The 20,088-nt window shown below is 35.4% G+C and overlaps 1 protein-coding gene across 1 annotated transcript in view; it reads left to right on the plus strand.

The window, feature by feature from the left end:
* Positions 1-19,388, plus strand: part of LOC120419996 (cysteinyl leukotriene receptor 1-like) — a 36,103-nt gene extending 16,715 nt beyond the window's left edge. Inside the window, exons 2-7 of the mRNA XM_039582886.2 lie at positions 1,321-1,463; positions 3,060-3,166; positions 3,462-3,580; positions 18,419-18,528; positions 18,624-18,703; positions 19,207-19,388. Of these exons, the coding sequence (XP_039438820.1) occupies positions 1,321-1,463; positions 3,060-3,166; positions 3,462-3,580; positions 18,419-18,528; positions 18,624-18,703; positions 19,207-19,349 (702 nt within the window). The 3' untranslated portion in view covers positions 19,350-19,388. The remainder of the gene's footprint in view (positions 1-1,320; positions 1,464-3,059; positions 3,167-3,461; positions 3,581-18,418; positions 18,529-18,623; positions 18,704-19,206) is intronic.
* Positions 19,389-20,088: the final 700 nt, after the last annotated feature.

The raw sequence follows: 20,088 nt of genomic DNA on the forward strand, positions 1-20,088 counted from the left end.
TGAGGACCACGATGGGACGTTAAAGTTGAATTTAAGCCATATGTTTTTTTAAGAAAATTGCTTGTAGTGTTTTTGATTGAGCAAAATACACCCAAGTTTGATTCAAAAAAAAATATGACGCTGTTCGATTAACCGTCCAATTTTCTTAATAAATAGTGGTTGATAGTTGGTTGATCATTTTTTGAGAGTTGTTCTATCAATTCGGGATTCTAGCATGTTTTGATAGTACATACATACAAACAGCTCCACCAAAGCTCAGGAAAAGTCGGTTTCAAATGGAGGTGAAGTTACCTAGGCATTGTTTGGTATTATGGAGAAAAAACATTCTACAATTTTTGTATTTTAACATCCGATTGTTGAACGGACAGCTAGTTGCTAGGATACAGCCACTTAACGTTTAAATTTTGTGAAAAATGAATTTTCTCAGTGTCACTTTACTAGCCTTTAGTTTTCAGTTAACGATAACTCAGAAATTATTGGTAAAATTTTTAATGCTAAAATTTAAACTTTAGTGAAACTGTCTGCTCATTTTTATAAATAATTTCAAACTATTGGAATGAAGAGGGACCTTTTCAAAGGGCTTACACTGCCCCTAATCGCATAAATGTCCCATATGCATTTTCATCGATTTCGAGTTATTGATATAGTTTTGTTCAAAATTGTGTGCTCTTTCAAAAGAGCCTATAACATCCAGTACTTTGTTCTAGAAATCCGGAGGAAATCTAGTTTTTTCTCGAAAACTTGACACGCAGCCTTATGTATGGGACAAACTTCAAATGCGTTTTTCTCAGCATGCTGTTTTTGCATATGGGACATTTATGCGAAAATGGGAAGTACAGCTCTAATGGATGTTTGCAAATATTGGAAATTATGTTAAGTGTGCCCCATACTTTGAATCATTCATGCCAAACGCCCATTATTCCAGATCTCGATCATGCTAAACATCCCTGTTACGACCCATTTATTAGGTGCTTTCGAAGAAGTACATGTTGTGAATTCTATTGTCAACTTTCTTCAAGAGACGATTGAAATTACGTTTGCAACACGCAGGTACACCGTTGAGTACACTTTACAGTTGTGTCGTTAGGGAGCATATGCGACCGTGTCAATTGATTTTAATGTTATCGAACATTTTCCATGAATTTCAAATGCGTTACGAAACGTGATAATAAAAAAAACTCGACCAAAATTCGTTCAACGCTTGTCATTTTACCCTATTCCCAGCCAAAAGAGCAAAACATCATCAACAATAACCGCACATCTCCCACTTATTTCCTCCCGTTATCTTTGTCTCGTTTGTAACGCCCACCCTCCCGCCAGGACCAGATGACGGTATTCAACTACCTGGACACGATACTCGTGTTTGTGGTCCCGTTCACGGTGATAGTGGTGCTGAACACCTTCACGGCACTCACGGTGTGGAAGTTTGCGGGCGTGCGACGCACGATGACGATGCCCCGGAGGTAGGTCGAGATTGGGTTGTTGTTTTTTTTTGAGGTGCTGAAAGATGCATAAAGGTGGTAGGTTGAAAAGGATGATGAACCAAATTGAGGGTTTTGCATAATAAGAAAAGTTTTTAAAGACTTTTAAAATTAAACCTCATTTTCTGGAAATAATGCCGAAAAAACGGTTGAAATTCAACAAATAACAGATTAACAATTAACAATTTACAATTATCAATCAACTATTAAAAATTAAAAATTAAAAATTAACAATTAACAATTAACAATTAACAATTAACAATTAACAATTAACAATTAACAATTAACAATTAACAATTAACAATTAACAATTAACAATTAACAATTAACAATTAACAATTAACAATTAACAATTAACAATTAACAATTAACAATTAACAATTAACAATTAACAATTAACAATTAACAATTAACAATTAACAATTAACAATTAACAATTAACAATTAACAATTAACAATTAACAATTAACAATTAACAATTAACAATTAACAATTAACAATTAACAATTAACAATTAACAATTAACAATTAACAATTAACAATTAACAATTAACAATTAACAATTAACAATTAACAATTAACAATTAACAATTAACAATTAACAATTAACAATTAACAATTAACAATTAACAATTAACAATTAACAATTAACAATTAACAATTAACAATTAACAATTAACAATTAACAATTAACAATTAACAATTAACAATTAACAATTAACAATTAACAATTAACAATTAACAATTAACAATTAACAATTAACAATTAACAATTAACAATTAACAATTAACAATTAACAATTAACAATTAACAATTAACAATTAACAATTAACAATTAACAATTAACAATTAACAATTAACAATTAACAATTAACAATTAACAATTAACAATTAACAATTAACAATTAACAATTAACAATTAACAATTAACAATTAACAATTAACAATTAACAATTAACAATTAACAATTAACAATTAACAATTAACAATTAACAATTAACAATTAACAATTAACAATTAACAATTAACAATTAACAATTAACAATTAACAATTAACAATTAACAATTAACAATTAACAATTAACAATTAACAATTAACAATTAACAATTAACAATTAACAATTAACAATTAACAATTAACAATTAACAATTAACAATTAACAATTAACAATTAACAATTAACAATTAACAATTAACAATTAACAATTAACAATTAACAATTAACAATTAACAATTAACAATTAACAATTAACAATTAACAATTAACAATTAACAATTAACAATTAACAATTAACAATTAACAATTAACAATTAACAATTAACAATTAACAATTAGCAATTAACAATTAACAATTAACAATTAACAATTAACAATTAACAATTAACAATTAACAATTAACAATTAACAATTAACAATTAACAATTAACAATGCTCGAATCCTAAATTACAAAACGAAATTCAATATAAAGACACCTTTTGAATGTCAAAGCCTACTTCAAACTCAGTTGCCTTTCTAACAATTCCATCTTTTAACTCAACTTTTTTTTTTCACTTTTCCTGATCAAATTACCAATAGTTTCGCCGGAACTCGTCGACACCATCAGCCCCTTCAGCTCAGCACGTCCTCGACGAGTCAGCTGTACGTGAATGGAGCCATTCCCGTGCAGCAAATTCACCACTACAGTAAGCCCTTGCCCTCATTAATTTGCTGTTATGTTGGACTTTGTACTGGATTGTTGTCTTTGATTTATTTTTCAAAAAAAATAATAATAATTTGGCGTGTTTTCAACTTTAAAATTTATTTTTATTTCAAATCATAGTTAAACGATTGAAAGATAAATAGTTGGTTCAAATGTCAGAAATAAATGTTTAAATAGCCAACGATTTGTAAACAGCTGTTAGGATAGTGAATGTGCTGGTTTTGCTATGCCAATTTATTATTCATAACTGTTTTTCCCCTTTTCCCCGCCGGCTCCAGGTAAAAGCAACGTGGCAACTTCCCAAATAAAGGTTACCAAGATGCTGCTGATAGTGTCGACCGTTTTCGTCTGTCTGAATCTTCCCAGCTATGCAGTGAGGCTGAAGATTTTTCTCGGGGTAAGAATGTTTTGATTAGTTTATCATAGAACTGATGAATAATTTATTGTTGTTTTGGTTTGATAGCTAAAGTCTGATTTAAAATTCATGATTTATTTACACTCGCCGTTCAACTGATTTATCTCTTAAGTGCTTTTCAAGCTCAAAGCGCCATTTAGCAAAATATCACAAATTCTTGGAAAGTTCTCTCCGTCGTCATGAAACCTGAACAGCAAATTCCAACCCAGAATTCCACAAGCATCCCATATAGAATGGAGTTTGTGTCTTTTCCGATTGTCACCTGGCTACCGGGCTTAACTCTATAACGAGAAATACTTGAAGGGACTTTGAGCAGAACAGACAAAATTCATTCACTCTCGATTGACAGGCACCCTCTTCATAGAGATGAAATCATGGCATCAATTTGTCATCCGGACTGTGTTCAACATAAATTCCTTTTTAAGATTTCTGTACTTTGAAGTGGTGTAAACTTCTTTTCTACGTTTCCTACTTTGTAGCACAACTTTAAACTACAAAAAATTCTTTCGGCGTAGAGATTTTGAACTTATCAGATTCCGTTTTTTTTCATCAATAGAGACAAAGGACCTGTTTGAAAATCATAAAAACAATTCTCTGAGATTTCGGCCATTTTTTTGTATTTTTTAATCCGACTGACACTTTTTTGGTGCCTTCGGTATGCCCAAAGAAGCCATTTTGCTTCATGAGTTTGTTCATAAATTTTACATACAAATTTGGCAGCTGTCCATACAAAAATGATGCATGAAAATTCAAGGCTCGGCATTTTTTTTAGTGAAATCGGCAATTGTTCAAAAATAAATAATTTCTACACATATTTCAATTTTATTTTTAACAATTGAGCTCCCTCCGTGTACGCACGAGAGCATGCTGCTAGTGCTCAGTGCTTCATCGTTTTTTCGATTTTTTTCGCCGTAATTGATTGTGGTTACCCGCGAGTTTGCTTCTCCAGCATGCCAAAGGCCGGCCGTGGCCGTGGCAGTTCGAGTGCGGCCTCGAAAAACCCGCGAAGTTCGTCTACCGGCCGTGTGCAAAAAGGTAAACAAACCAACGCCGTGTCGACCGCCATCGCGCAGGGGAGCGTGAACGCAGAAGGCATCGACAAAAAGTTACTACATCCCGGATATGTCCCAAGATCACCAGTGCGAACCCGTTCCGGTACTTCTGGTGCCACGACCAGTAGCACATCAACATCCGCCAACTTCCCCATCAGGAACGAGTTCCAGATGCTGACCCGAGCAGGGGTAAATAACACGGGAATACCAAATTTTGGTATTACTTGGGCAAATAACAGCGACCAAAATGTGCTCTTGGTTGCCCAGTAATAGATGGTAAAATACCATGAAATCATACCAAAATCTTGTATGTGTAAGGGCACAACAATACCAAACCATGTTATTCCAAGGGTAAAATAATACCTCAAAATAAAACCATTTCAATACCAAGTTTAGGTCTTCTGGATTTTTGAATATTGCTTGAATACCAAAACTTGGTATTGCCATGGTTTTATTTTTAGGTATTCCCGCGCCCTTGGAAAATCATATTTTGGTATTTCTGTGGTCTTTCACATACATGATTTTGGTATGATTTCATGGTATTTTACCATCTATTACTGGGCAACTAAGAGCACATTATGGTCCCAGCGACCATTTGAACAAGTAATACCAAAATTTGGTATTTTCATACCATTTTTAGTGCAGCAGTTGCAGTTAGTGAAAAAACGGAAATTATTCATATGCAACAGCCAAATCTACTCACCTGATGATTCCATGTTGTTATTAGTCATATTCTTCACCACACCGAATGCATTTGTCATTGATGAACGGCCTGTGCTTGAAGTTCTTGAAGCTTCTGAAAAATAACAAGAAAGAAAAATAAGTATTATTAAAATGAAACTGAATTGAAATTCACCAAAATTCATGAATCTGTCGATTGACTCGTTTTTCAAAGTATTTGGTTATCCCGACTTAGAGATATTTCAACGTTTTTAAAAAATATATTAGTGGGTATATCACACTAATTTTTAAAATCATCTTTAACATTTTTGGGTTTCAAGTCATTTTAGCGCAAGATTAATTAACTCGTAAATTTTTTTTAGCAAATTTCCCATATTTTCAAAGAAAATTGATGAAACCTTTCAATATTCAAATAATACCAAAATGTGCCATCCTGACTTAGAAAATTTTCTACAACTTCAAGTCATTTCTATAGGGGGTATATCAAAAATGTTTAAAATCAAGTTTGAAATTTCCGGTTTTGAATGAAAGCATTCGCTTTAAGACATCATTTTAGCGCAAAATTAATTATTTTGTCAAAATTGGTCAAAATTTTCCCATAGTTTCAGAGGAATTTGATAAAACACTTTAATACCAAAATAATACCAAAATGTGCCATCCTGACTTAGAAAATTTTCCACAATTTCAAGTCATTTCTATAGGGGGTATATCAAAAATGTTTAAAATCAAGTTTGAAATTTCCGGTTTTGAATGAAAGCATTCGCTTTGAGACATCATTTTAGCGCAAAATTAATTATTTTGTCAAAATTGGTCAAAATTTTCCCATAGTTGCAGAGGAATTTGGTAAAATACTGTAATACCAAAAGAATACCAAAATGTGGTGTTCGACCATTGACAAATTCTGCAATGTTGCAATATCAAAACAATACCTTTAATTGGTATGATAGCACATTTTGCTATTGCATAATCCTTAAGACAAATTTTAAAGGGTCCAGGAATACCAAAATTTGGCATCGATACCAGAGAAAGGTATTATTACGCATTTCCCTTGTTATTTACCCATGCTCGGGGAGCGACGACAAAGAAAATAACAACACCGACGGTAGCAGCACTACCGACGACGACGACGACGATGATGGTCGTGCACGGAAAAAAGTGCCGTCGTCAAAAAAGAACAACTCTCCAGCGGAACGTAGACCACTTCCAATTTTTGTTTTGGACACGTTAGCGGACGATGTTGACGAGTTGCTGGAAGGCCTCGGATATTGTCTGAAAATCGGTAAGTCGGCAGTGCAAGTGATCACACTGTCCAAAAAGAATTTCGACCTGGTGTTTGAAGAATTGAAGCGTAGCAACTTCAACTTCTACACATTCAACCCCGAGAAGCCCCCTGTTAAGGTCGTCTTGCAGGGTTATCAAGACCGTCCGATCTCCGACCTGAAGGGTCACCTTTCGGACGCCGGAATAAAACTGTGGGAGATTAAAGTGCTCTCGCGCAAGACAACGGTAACAGGTACACACACACTGTACCTGTTGTACTTCGACCGCGGCACCGTCAAGATCCAAGACCTGCGGCGGACTAAGACGTTGGACGGTTTTTGGGCAAACTGGCGGTTTTACACCAAGAACCCGACGGACGTAGCGCAATGCCACCGTTGCCAGAAATTCAGCCACGGCTCGCGGAACTGCAACCTCCGGCCCCGCTGCGTGAAGTGCGGTGAGTCACACCTCTCGGAGGCGTGCGCACTGCCACGAAAGGCGGACTTGGGGGAAAACGCAGAGCAAACCAACTCGCGCGTAAAGTGCGCGAACTGTGACGGTAACCATACCGGCAATTACCGCGGATGCGTCGCGCGCAAGTCCTACCTCGAGGAGCAGGAAAAGAGGAAGAAGAAATCAGCAGCATCCCACCCTCCTCAGCGAAGTACGAGCGCAGCCGTTCCTGCAGCTTGCCAGCGTACGGTTCCAGCGGACAACCCAGCGTTCCCTCCTAGATGGGGGCGATCATTTGCAAGCGTTTTTGGCGCGGGGGAGATGATGACGCGGTTTCGGACCTGCCGTAACAAGGCGGAGCAATTTCTGGCCCTCGGGGAGCTGATGATCAAGCACGTCTACAAATGATAAAAAAAAACTGTGATCTAGTGTAAACTTTTTCTATTTCTATCCTCCTTCCTTTGCAAATTTAGTAAGTTTTTTCTATATTTTTTCTTACTCTTGATAATCTCTTAGTCATAAGCAAAAATCGTTTCCAAAATGGATTGAGATTCAACACACAGCTGAAAGGGACACCAAAACTCTGTTATGAACGGCAAAAGAACTTATTGTAACATGATTATTCACTAATAAAACCGAATTGAATTGAATTTTTAACAATTATGCTGGGCAATATGCACACCAACATTGGGGCAAAATGCATTACAACCCATTTCCAATCCTGTGATTTTTTTCCGAAAAATTCTTCCCAATACCGAGAAAATGTGTCATGACAGTTAGTCTTGGAAGTCAAATTGCGAAGTTCATGTTCGAGTAATTTATAGCCTTTCCTCATTGAGGTGAGCAAGGCAAAACATTTCGTCACTGCCGTGCTATCTTGTCGCATTTTAGGCCGAATTGAGTTAAGAACGCCATTTTGTGCAGTTCACCATGCCTTAACTTTTGACCTTCACAGATCCCCAAAATTCGATTTCAGTTTTGTCGTGCTGTCTTGGTACACCCTGACGCCCGACTACCGTAAACATTTTCAATTAAAAGTCGGGACTTCAGCTACCAAATTCAGCCAAACTTCGGGACAATGCTCAGAACGCTCAGCCAAACCGAACGTGTTTGTTAATGTTTACATTGGGTAACCTCGTATTTGTTTATTCAAAGTCAAATAATAAAACGCGATTTTCTCAAAACGTCGAAATGGCGGGTGCGATAAGCGTCTAAAACCTCTAGGTCAGACCGGGGCCAACATTACTTCCCCGTCCGACGGAAGGCCTGATCACACACATTGGGTGAGAGGCAACCACGCTTACCCGTACATGTCGGGTCCCCTACTCTACCCTACCTATATCTAAGCTTTGTAACTTGAGATTTAATAGTGACACTTATTGTCTTTATTACAAAAGGGTTTACTTACTTTACCTTAAAATTTATGTTTAATGTCTTCTGATTTGCACACAGAAGAATGTACCTGATAGTAATCAAAGCTAATGTAGGTTGAAAAATTGAGGTTAATTCCAGGTCGCTTAAATTATCCCCGTCACGATGATGCCACCGCCGGTGACTATCGTAAATATTCATCAGGCTCTAATGCCTAATATCCAGTGCCGGTGGGGGAAGCATATCTCAGGCTTTATCACACAACGTGTTACGCAAGACGAAATTAGTCTCCGTTTTACCGCCCGATCGAGCTCACCTTGCTTCCCCACAAGGCCTTCAGCCTTGCAAATTGGCGCATTTCACAGTGTGTTGAGGTGCTTCCGAATGATTATGTCGTAAAGTGAATGATGCTGCCATCGCCGGAGTCGTGTTTCTCTTTCGAAGAGGCTTTGAAAAGTTAGAAAAGAAGTGTGGCAAGAGTGGGATGTTCACACAAAATTTGAAAAATCGAACGTCTATCCGATGGGGGGCACGTGACTTGCTTGGTATTCTGAGAGGGTTGGAATTTTTTGCCGTTGTTCGAGCAAATGAATACAGCGTTTACATCTTCTCAACGGGTTCAACCGTAATCTTTCAAGATTTGACCTAGGATTTTTTTTTCCCAGCCGGCATAATGTTTCCACTGCTGACTTTGCATTCAAAGATTAAAAGTCACAGCACTGGAAAGGGGTTAGCTTTTGATAAAACTGTGCCTCACCATCGGCTAATCCCTGGTTGGCAACATTGTGTTTTCAGTTACACTCCTTTAGAAGTAGTTGGTAACAACAAAAAAATCAGTGTTGAAAAATCACATAAATTTCAATTTCACATGCATACTCAAAAAGCAATTCCAACCAAGCTGTTGACAGTTATGGGATTTTTAAAAACAGCCACGATTGGTCCCATCTGCTCGAGACATTAAATTATGATCCACGTGTGAATGAGTATGTGGCTTCATTCAAATCATTCAAAGCATCTCTCTCTGTGCTTTGTATGGTATGTGTGCGTTTGTGTGTGAGAGAGTGTTATACGCACATCTCCGGGACTCGTTATGCATTCTTTTACGTGATGAATGTACATGACGTGTGGGTGGAAACCCCTAAGTCAAGGCACAACGGGCGAGTTAGGGTTGATTGTAGTTAAACAATAATTGAAACTCTCAGTTAGTACTTTAAGTGAAATTCAAAATGTGAGATTTACAAATCACAAAAACAACTTCATGAGAATTCAAATAAATGGAGTATTATTTTTTTTATAAAGTAAACAATTCATTCTAAATTGGAAGTCGAAAAAATACGCGTTATGACGAAGCCCGATTTGAAATTTATTAAAAAAAATCTCACCAACATTTTGAGCAGATTTGGTCAAAGCAGTGTTCAGATATCGTGGCACCCTTTTTTGAACTGCTGACTTCAAGTAGCTAAATCTGCTTTGTTAATAGAGCAATTCTCTACGAAATCGGTCTTTTTTCTTCAATTTTAATATTTGTATTTTTTAATCCGACTGAAACTTTTTTGGTGCCTTCGGTATGCCCAAAGAAGCCATTTTGCATCATTAGTTTGTCCATATAATTTTCCATACAAATTTGGCAGCTGTCCATACAAAAATGATGTATGAAAATTAAAAAATCTGTATCTTTTGAAGGAATTTTTTGATCGATTTGGTGTCTTCGGCAAAGTTGTAGGTATGGATACGGACTACACTGGAAAAAAATAATACAAGGTAAAAAAAATTTGGTGATTTTTTTATTTAACTTTTTAACACTAAAACTTGATTTGCAAAAAAACACTATTTTTATTTTTTTTTATTTTTTGATATGTTTTAGAGGACATAAAATGCCAACTTTTCAGAAATTTCCAGGTTGTGCAAAAAATCATTGACCGAGTTATGAATTTTTTAATCAATACTGATTTTTTCAAAAAATCGAAATTTTGGTCGCAAAAATTTTTCAACTTCATTTTTCGATGTAAAATTGAATTTGCAATCAAAAAGTACTGTAGTAAAATTTTGATAAAGTGCACCGTATTCAAGTTATAGCCATATTTAAGTGACTTTTTTCAAAATAGTCGCAGTTTTTCATTTTTTTAAATTATTGCACAAGTTTGCCCACTTTTGAAAAAAATATTTTTGAAAAGCTGAGAAAATCCTCTATATTTTGCTTCTTCGGACTTTGTTGATACGACCTTTAGTTGCTGAGATATTGCAATGCAAAGGTTTAAAAACAGGAAAATTGATGTTTTCTAAGTCTCACCCAAACAGCCCACAATTTTTCAATGTCGATATCTCAGCAACTAATGGTCCGATTATCAATCATTTGTGAAATTTTCCGATCTTTTCGAAAACAATATTTTCAAAATTTTCAAATCAAGACTAACATTTTAAAAGGGCGTAGTATTCAATGTTTGGCCGTTTTGAAATGTTAGTCTTGATTTGAAAATTTTGAAAATATTGTTTTCGAAAAGATCGGAAAATTTCACAAATGTTTCATGTATTAACATTGAAAATCGGACCATTAGTTGCTGAGATATCGACATTGAAAAATTGTGGGCTGTTTGGGTGAGACTTAGAAAACATCAATTTTCCTGTTTTTAAACCTTTGCATTGCAATATCTCAGCAACTAAAGGTCGTATCAACAAAGTCCGAAGAAGCAAAATATAGAGGATTTTCTCAGCTTTTCAAAAATATTTTTTTCAAAAGTGGGCAAACATGTGCACTAATTTTAAAAAATGAAAAACTGCGACTATTTTGAAAAAAGTCACCTAAAAATGGCTATAACTTGAAAACGGTGCACTTAATCAAAATTTTACTACAGTACTTTTTGATTGCAAATTCAATTTTACATCGAAAAATGAAGTTGAAAAATTTTTGCGACCAAAATTTCGATTTTTTGAAAAAATCAGTATTGATTAAAAAATTCATAACTTGGTCAATGATTTTTTGCACAACCTGGAAATTTCTGAAAAGTTGGCATTTTATGTCCTCTAAAACATATCAAAAAATAAAAAAAATTAAAAATAGTGTTTTTTTGCAAATCAAGTTTTAGTGTTAAAAAGTTAAATAAAAAAATCACCAAATTTTTTTTACAGTGTATCATTTTTTTTCAGTGTAGTCCGTATCCGTTCCTACAACTTTGCCGAAGACACCAAATCGATCAAAAAATTCCTTCAAAAGATACAGATTTTTTAATTTTCATACATCATTTTTGTATGGACAGCTGCCAAATTTGTATGGAAAATTATATGGACAAACTAATGATGCAAAATGGCTTCTTTGAGCATACCGAAGGCACCAAAAAAGTTTCAGTCGGATTAAAAAATACAAAAAAAATCGAATGACCGAAATCCTAGAGAACTGCTCAATAGATAAAAATGTATACTTTAGTGCCTGCAAAAAGATAAAACAAAATTTTAGTGTGTGCCAACCTTTGAAATTTTTGACGATTTACATGTTTTTAAACCTTTAAAGGTTTTTTTTATATCCGAAGGGCTTTGAAACAAATGAGGTTGAATTTGTTCAAGCACAAAATACTGGTTGTTGTTTTTTTAAACTTTAACCTTCTGATTCATTTTTTTAAATTCTATAAATTCGATTTTAGATTTATGATTTTTTAATGATTTTATTTATTTACTCTGTTTTAGATTAAAGTTGAGATGTATGTACAAGGAGATTAATTTATATATCATTGGTAAAGTCACAATCCCCTTAAAATTTTGCTGAAATATCCACAAATTTCCGCAAAACTATGACAAATTTGAAATTAAATATGTCTTTGTTGATCTTTCTTATAATAATTACATTTCTTTTACATGCTAAGTGGTATGGCTTAATTCTCTTCATCTTTGTTGTATTTTTCGTTTTATTATTAACTTTTCACATTCATTTATTAACTTCAAATTGTTTTACATTAAAAAATACATACAATACAAATACATTACATTTAGGTAAAAAAGAAAAAAATATTTAACAACTAATCTCAACTTAAAACTAAAATAAAAAATTCTATGAATTAATTAAAATCAATAGAATTAGTTTACTCACTGTATTTCAAGGTAAATCCTCTAAGCGTTCTTACTTATTCTTCACGAGTTTTGCAACCACGCAGTGTTGTTGTCATCTCGATGAAAATGTTCAGAAGTTCTTGTGGTGAAAACAGGTCACTGCTGCCTTCATCCGTTGATGCTGCTTGGATTTCCCTCGGCTGCTGACTGAAACCTGGAGGCGATGTGTTCTCTGCAACTTTTTGCCGCTGATTCAACGGCAATGGCTGCAGATTTGGAACCACTCGAGTAGATCCTGCTCCTGGCGACGCGAAAGCAGGAAAATCCACGTCCGTGAAAGTTGGTGGTGTTTTGCGACGATTTGGTTGGTGCCTCGTCGTCGCTTGCTGCCGAATTTTTACAAACTCAGCTCGTTTTGGGCAGCTTGGATTCTTGGTCGAATGGTCGCCACCGCAATTGAAGCATTTCGCTTCGATGTTCTCGTTGATTGTGTTGCAAGCTTGAGTTTTGTGCTCACCTCAGACGGCGTTGTCGATCCTTTCCGAGATGAACCAGGTACAGTTGATCACGATACTTGATGTCCTTGTTGTGTCTCGTCATCTTGAAGACTTCGATTACGTTCAACTTAAGAGTTTTGAGCTCTTCCTTCAGCACACTCACATCTATGTCGTACAGGCCTCGGAGGACCTGTTTCATGGGGCGTTTACCTGGATCGTCATGGCTGTAGTATTCAATCTTTGTGTTGTTTAGGAAATCCCGAACGTAGTTGTAATCCTTTCTGGTAGGTAGCAGAATTTTGAGTCCATCAGCACACAAGCGAATGGAAGCTCGTAAAGCACCAGATTTGATAAATCCGGTCAGCCACTTTCGCACCGAATCCGATGACGATGTTTTCACAAAAATGGGTGGCAACTTTTCCCGTCGTTCGTCCTTGCTCAAACTGCCTGGCTTTCCAGGTAGCGCTTCGGCATTCTTTAACTTCTTCAAATCGGCCGATCCTGTTGGTGAGGACCATCCCTTTTTCATGCCGTGAGGCATTTTTTGCACTTTTTACCATTTATTTGGTGTTGGTGGGACGCACGTCTGACTCGCTGCTCTGTTAATCACAGACACCTTACTATGACAAATTCCCACCAACTTCCATAAATTCTTAAAAATTTACACACAAATTCTTGCACATATTGCAACAAATTCACAAATAATAAAAAAGAATCCATACATGGTTCCCTTAAACAACTTTAAATTTTTATTGATTCCACCATTTTTACACTCAGATTCCCATTAATTTTCTCACACACACCTAAACAAATCTTATAAATTTACATGGAAATTCCCACAAGCTCTAAAGATCTCAAAAACTTTGACGATTTTCCACAAATTCACACAAATTTTCATTTCCTAGTTCTTATAAATACCACAAATTACTGCCAAATAAAAAAGGAAATCCAACAAGCTCTCAAATTATCAAATAAATTCCCACAATATCACACACAAATTTACACTTAAATTCCTGGGTGTAGAATAGTGGTTCGCAAAACAGGCTCAATTTTGAACTTTAAAAGCGAAACCAATTTACATTCGCAAAAAAAAAACAAGCCAGAGACAGCAAGTATTGTTATCGATCCATATTTTTTTTGTCAGGAAGACGGTGGATTCGGGCTTATGAGGAGTTCGAAGTAAACAAATGTTAAGAGAAGATTGATATCGAGCTTGGCATCATTATCAATAAGATTGAATGGAAATTGTAGCTGGAACCGTTTTGATCGAATGTATGACAAAAGGTCGAAAGACATAACGTCGAATGGAAAAATGATCGAAAGTGGACAAAATCTCGAAAGGTCGAATAAAAAATAAACTTTACAAAACAAAACTTTTTATGTGAGCCTTCATACACAAATATTGAAAAGCAGCTATGGAAAGGTGATTTGAACGTTTTACTTGAATTTCGCTTCTATATTCTTAAAAATTTAAAATAAAGGTCTTCTAAATAATAACTTGCCCTAGGATTTTTGGAGACATTATAAAAGGGAAGGATCAAAAGACCTTTCCAACGAGTTCAAAAGATTGAAGATCTGACGACCCTATCAAAAGTTTAAGCACCTAAGTAATATTTATGAACTGTTTAGAGGCCGGATCTCATATATTTCGATGAAAACGTTGTCTGGATCTTTAATGCGCCCTGTCGTTGGACAGGTGATCAAAAGACCTTTTCAACGAGTTCAGTAGATTGCAGATCTGACAACCCTATCAAAAGTTATAAGCACATAAGTGCCCTGAATTATGAAGATCTGACTACCCAATCTGATGGTATGAATAATGAATCAAGTTGATAGAACACTGAAAGGTCCGCCCTTGTGTATCTATTTTGGATAGCATTACCCTCTAAATGTGAGGAAGGCAACAACCACCTAAGGGTGGATTAAGTAACGTTTTTTTTAAGTACAGCTATGTTTCTGAATTCAGATTTTTTTATAGGACCTTTTGTGACCATGAAAGATAGATCAAAAAAAAGGAAAGAAAACTTGCAACAATATTTAAGAAGCAAGACTTTTTCATTTTTCGAAACTATTTAAATTTGAAAGAATGTAAAAGTCTCTAAAATATTCCAACGATTTTTATAAATAAAATAAAAACTTACAAAATATTTTAGAATTAGTATCTAAAAAAAAAAGACTAATATGTAAAAGCATTGAAAAATTCACAAAATCATTACGACAGTCAAGAATAAGTTTAAAAAAATAAAATTAAAACATAAAACATATTTTTGAAGTCGAACTCTTTTTTTTTAAGAACTGCTCATATTTGTAAGAATAAAAACAAAATCACAAAAATAATTTGACAATCAAGAAAAGTTTGTTTTTAAAATAAAAATAAAATTTTAAAAATACTTTAAAGTCAAACTTTTTTTGAAAGAACTGCTCATGTTTGAAAGAATGGAAAAATTCACAAGAATATTTTGAATAGGTTATTTAAAAAAATCAAAACCTTGAAAAATATTATAGAAATTGAACCTATTTTTTGAAGAACTGCTCATGTTTGAAAGAATGGGAATCTTCTCAAAAAATGGTTGGGAAGTTTTGATGTTTATTTAAAAAAAGATCATTACTAAAAGGATGGACAAACCAAGGATAAACTCATAGAAAAAAATCTGATTTGCTTGTGAAAAAAATATTTTTGTCAAGAGTTCTTTAGAAGTTTATAATTATAATTATTTGTTTCACTGTTTCCCATTACACCTTCTGCTCTTTCGACGTTTTGTCCATTCGACCTTATGTCTTTCGACCTTTTGTCTCTCATTCGTTTTGGTCGTGGAGATGCCAAACTATGCATTTTTTTGTAGAAGGACAGCTGAAATGACACATGAATTCCTGAAAGAAATAAATTTGAAAAAAAATTCAGTGCACATGGATTAATAGATCCGTCATCTATTTTGATTTTAATTTTATCCGGTTATTCTTTTGATCCACAAAATCACCCGACGCAATTCTTCGTTACGCGGAAAACGAAAAATACTTCAAACTAAAACTGAAAAAAAATCATTTTACAAAGAAAAGTTTAAAATTACCAGACCCAAAACGTATTAAAACAAATCACATCAGTTTAAAAAAATCTGAGTTTTTGTTGATGTGTATAGCTTTAGTGCAGCTGGAGTAGTGGGGAACATTCAAAAATCACGTTACGCATTCTGTCTTTTCAGCAACCAGATAAATAGGGTCATACAGCCTCACAAGTTCCCATAAATAAAACTTCAAATTCCCAACAATTCAAACTATTACAAATTTCCAAAAACACAATGTCCTACAAACTTACACCAACATTCTCACATGTTCTCACAAAGCTCTCAAAAACCTACAACCTACAAAGATCTTAACGATGCACATCAAACAGAGCTTTTGCACACAAATTCCCACAACTTTTCTCAAATTCCTCAGAAGTTATAATTTTTCTCAATGGAGAACGCAAGGGCTATGTTGCAGAGCGAATAATTTCATTTCTGATTTCAGAAAAACTATGTCAAATTCCCACAATTTCTCTCAAATTCGCATTCGAAAAACTCGTTCACAAAAATTTCTAAGAAATTCAAGACCACCCTAACGCCCACGTTGTTGTGACCAAGGCACGGATTTATTTCCCCTTGGCTCTGTTTCCTTCCAACATGCACGTACTGTGGGAGGTGGTTGACGTTTAGAAAGAGTGTGAAAGTTATCACATTCCCCACACTGACAAACACTGCCAAGAGGGTGATACTAGCTAACTGAGAAAAGTTGTCCTGCAGCTCAAAAAGATGAAGCAATCCCGATGGCTTTTGGATGAGCTGCTATGACATTGTGAGGAGGGTAATTTGTCTCACATGGCCACGGCAAATGGGGCTACGAGAGTTGGCTATTAGTGTTTCTTCTCTAAAATGGACATGATTTATCGGTACATCGCCCATTTGTAAACGTGGGGGGTGTCCTCTCACGCATACGTTAGGATGATTTAGGGGTGGTGGAACCTTAGATATTATGTTTTATCCTTCACTTTATCATGATTTCAGATACAGAAACAGGTGCTGGGCAAATACTTGGAAATTAATTGAATCTCTTATCGGTAGAGAAAAGGGGATTGGGAAAGCCACTTCAATACTAAAAGGTTTATTTTGCTTATGTCAGAGAAAATGAATGCTTCGTTTTTCTTCAAGAGGAAATAGAAAATGTGATTTTAACCGATTAGACATTGAAAAAACTTTTTTTTTTAAATTAAAAAATTGTCTCAGAACGAGGTCGTAGTGCGTTTAAGTTGGAATGATCCTTTCACTTTTTTGGGAAAGTTTGGCTAATTTCTAGGGAGATTGAAACAGTTGGACAATTGTGCTTTATGCAAATGACCGTTTCCGGTTACTGACAAATGAGTTTTTCAAAATTTCTCCGAGACATTAATTGAAAAACTAAAACTTTATTCCTGCATCATTTTCTCGCACTGATTTAATCAGAACTTTGTAACATTTCGGGAGTTGAAGCTGACAAGCCAAATATCCCTGTGGCAAAACAAGTGTCGGTTTGTTTCGTCATAATATTATAATATTATGTGGGCAACTCAGCCTTTTGGTCAGCCGTGTGTGTGTGTATGTGTGTAATGTTTGCGTCAATCCTGTTGCTCTTGAGTTAAGTCAACATTGACACACACACACACACGCCATTCTGTGCGCCTTTGCAAACATCAAAAGGACGCACAAATATTTCCCCGAGGGCGCAAATTCGTCCGTATCCTTGCGAAACAATTTCCAAACAAGCTGAACCGATGGTTGGCTTCAAAAAGGTAAATCTTGTGATTTTGTAGCTGCTTCTTAAGGGAGCTTTTTTGAGTAGATTGTTGCAATATTTTGCACAATTTAAAATATTAGAAAATGTTAACCTGTTCTAAAATATAACAAATAGCAATAAACGGGTGACATGTTTATGGGAAACTTTTAGATAATTTTGGGAATTTTACAAAAATAAACATGAAATGGTAAATTTTTCATAAAATTTTAGTTTTCTGAATACTCCTGATCTAACCTGTTATTTTTGCAAATATTCAACTCAATCAGAACATCCATTCTTAAGATATATATATATTTTCGAATAATAAATTAAATCAAATTAAAGAAACACAATCTTGACAATTTTAAGCTGTTATACTAAAACACGAAACGCCTCTTTATTTTGTAACTTTTTTCTGCAGTAGATTTACTCGATTCTTTACCCACAAACTCTGTTCCCTACTTTGAATTCATGAGCTCTAGAAAGGTAGTCCACATCTCAGCTTAGGATTGTAACTTCACACAAGTAGTGCTTAAACCGCGAAATAAATGAAACTAAACGAAGATAATTTTGAAAATTAAATTTTTGAGAGGAGCTTATCACATTTTATTTTTTGGTTTATCAAATCATTACTAGATTCCAATTTATCTAATTATTTTTTAAACTCTAATCCCTCCAACCAGACGGAACACGCCAACACGATGCTGCTGGTGCAGAACTGCAGCCAGTTGTGCTTCATGACCAACTTTGGCATCAACTTCATCCTGTACTGCGTTAGTGGGCAAAATTTCAGGTAATTTGGTTCAACATTCTGAGTGCATCACTCGTGTAGTTCCACTGCCGAAAAGCTCTAATTGCGATCTGCCTTTTTGTTTCGTTGTTTCACAGGAAAGCCGTGCTCGGAATGTTTCGCAAACGCAGCATGCAGCAGATGAACCTGGAGCAACCGTCGGGTACGCAAATCACAGGTATGCTGGTTGAAAAGTCGTGGTTTTTTTAATGTTCCAACTGCGAGCAAAATTTTGCCTTTTTGATGAGTCCTCAGTTTCGGGATGGAATTTTCCCAGTTAAGAAAGCGATGAACACTTGACTTGATGACTTGACGACTTGACGACTTGACGACTTGACGACTTGACGACTTGACGACTTGATGACTTGATGACTTGACGACTTGACGACTTGAAGACTTGACGACTTGACGACTTGACGACTTGACGACTTGACGACTTGACGACTTGACGACTTGACGACTTGACGACATGACGACTTGACGACTTGACGACTTGACGACTTGACGATTTGACGACTTGACGACTTGACGACTTGGCGACTGGACGACTTGACGACTTGGCGACTGGACGACTTGACGACTTGACGACTTGACGACTTGACGACTTGACGACTTGACGATTTGAGGATTGATTTTATTGCCTCCTAATCAATTTTATTTTTAATTACCTTCAACATACAGAGTTCGTCCTCCGGAGCGGCTCCAAGATGCGACGCCACACAACGGCCAGCAACAACAACAATCACCCGCCGGAAGCCGCCGTGGGGGACGGAGTGTCCTGGCGCGAGCTGACCGATTATCAAATCACAAATTTTGTAAAGTGAAACGGAAAAGAGGCAAAAAAAAAGCTTGCGTCTTCCGATGATGCACCCCAATTGCTTCAGTGTATTCAGATCAGAATTGAAGTAAAATTTTTGCGTTTTTTCTCCTCAAACCTTCCCCCTATGTACAATTTCCCTCCCGGAAAAAAAGCAACGAGTCTAAGGAAATTGTTGATATTCTTTTAGTACAAAAATAAATAGATAATGTGAAACGAAACCAAACCCAAAATGATAAAAGAAGGATCAAGAGTCAGTGATATAGAAAGAAAAGATAGACAGATGGAACCGTAATAAATTTGAAAGGTACAAACAAAATTTCCTTTTCTGTCTCTCTCTCTCTGTCTGATGACATCCCTCGAAAAATACTTGACTTGGGTTGTTTGCGACAAATGAGATTAAGTAACGTAACTCATGCGATTATTTCCAGCAGATGTGAGTCTCGGCAAACGAAACAAAAAATAAATAAATCTAGATTAAAGAATTCACTTAAAACCTTTTTGGAAACTTTTAATTTTAAAGCTATTTCTAGTAAGCTCACTCGCTGGATAAGTTCAACCCAACCCAAAAAAAATATTTTGATATCATCAGCATCATGCGATTTGCTTTCCCTCACTGTGGGAGATTTGACAATGAGTTTTCGGGGAAAAATCACACTTGGATTGAATCCAAAAATATGCTGGTTGCTGAGCGCCATTTTTTCTCCTGACGAGTTGAGTTGTATCTAACATTGTTTGCAAATTAA

The sequence above is a fragment of the Culex pipiens genome, chromosome 3, assembly GCF_016801865.2.
Source record: "Culex pipiens pallens isolate TS chromosome 3, TS_CPP_V2, whole genome shotgun sequence".
NCBI classification, from domain to species: domain Eukaryota; kingdom Metazoa; phylum Arthropoda; class Insecta; order Diptera; family Culicidae; genus Culex; species Culex pipiens.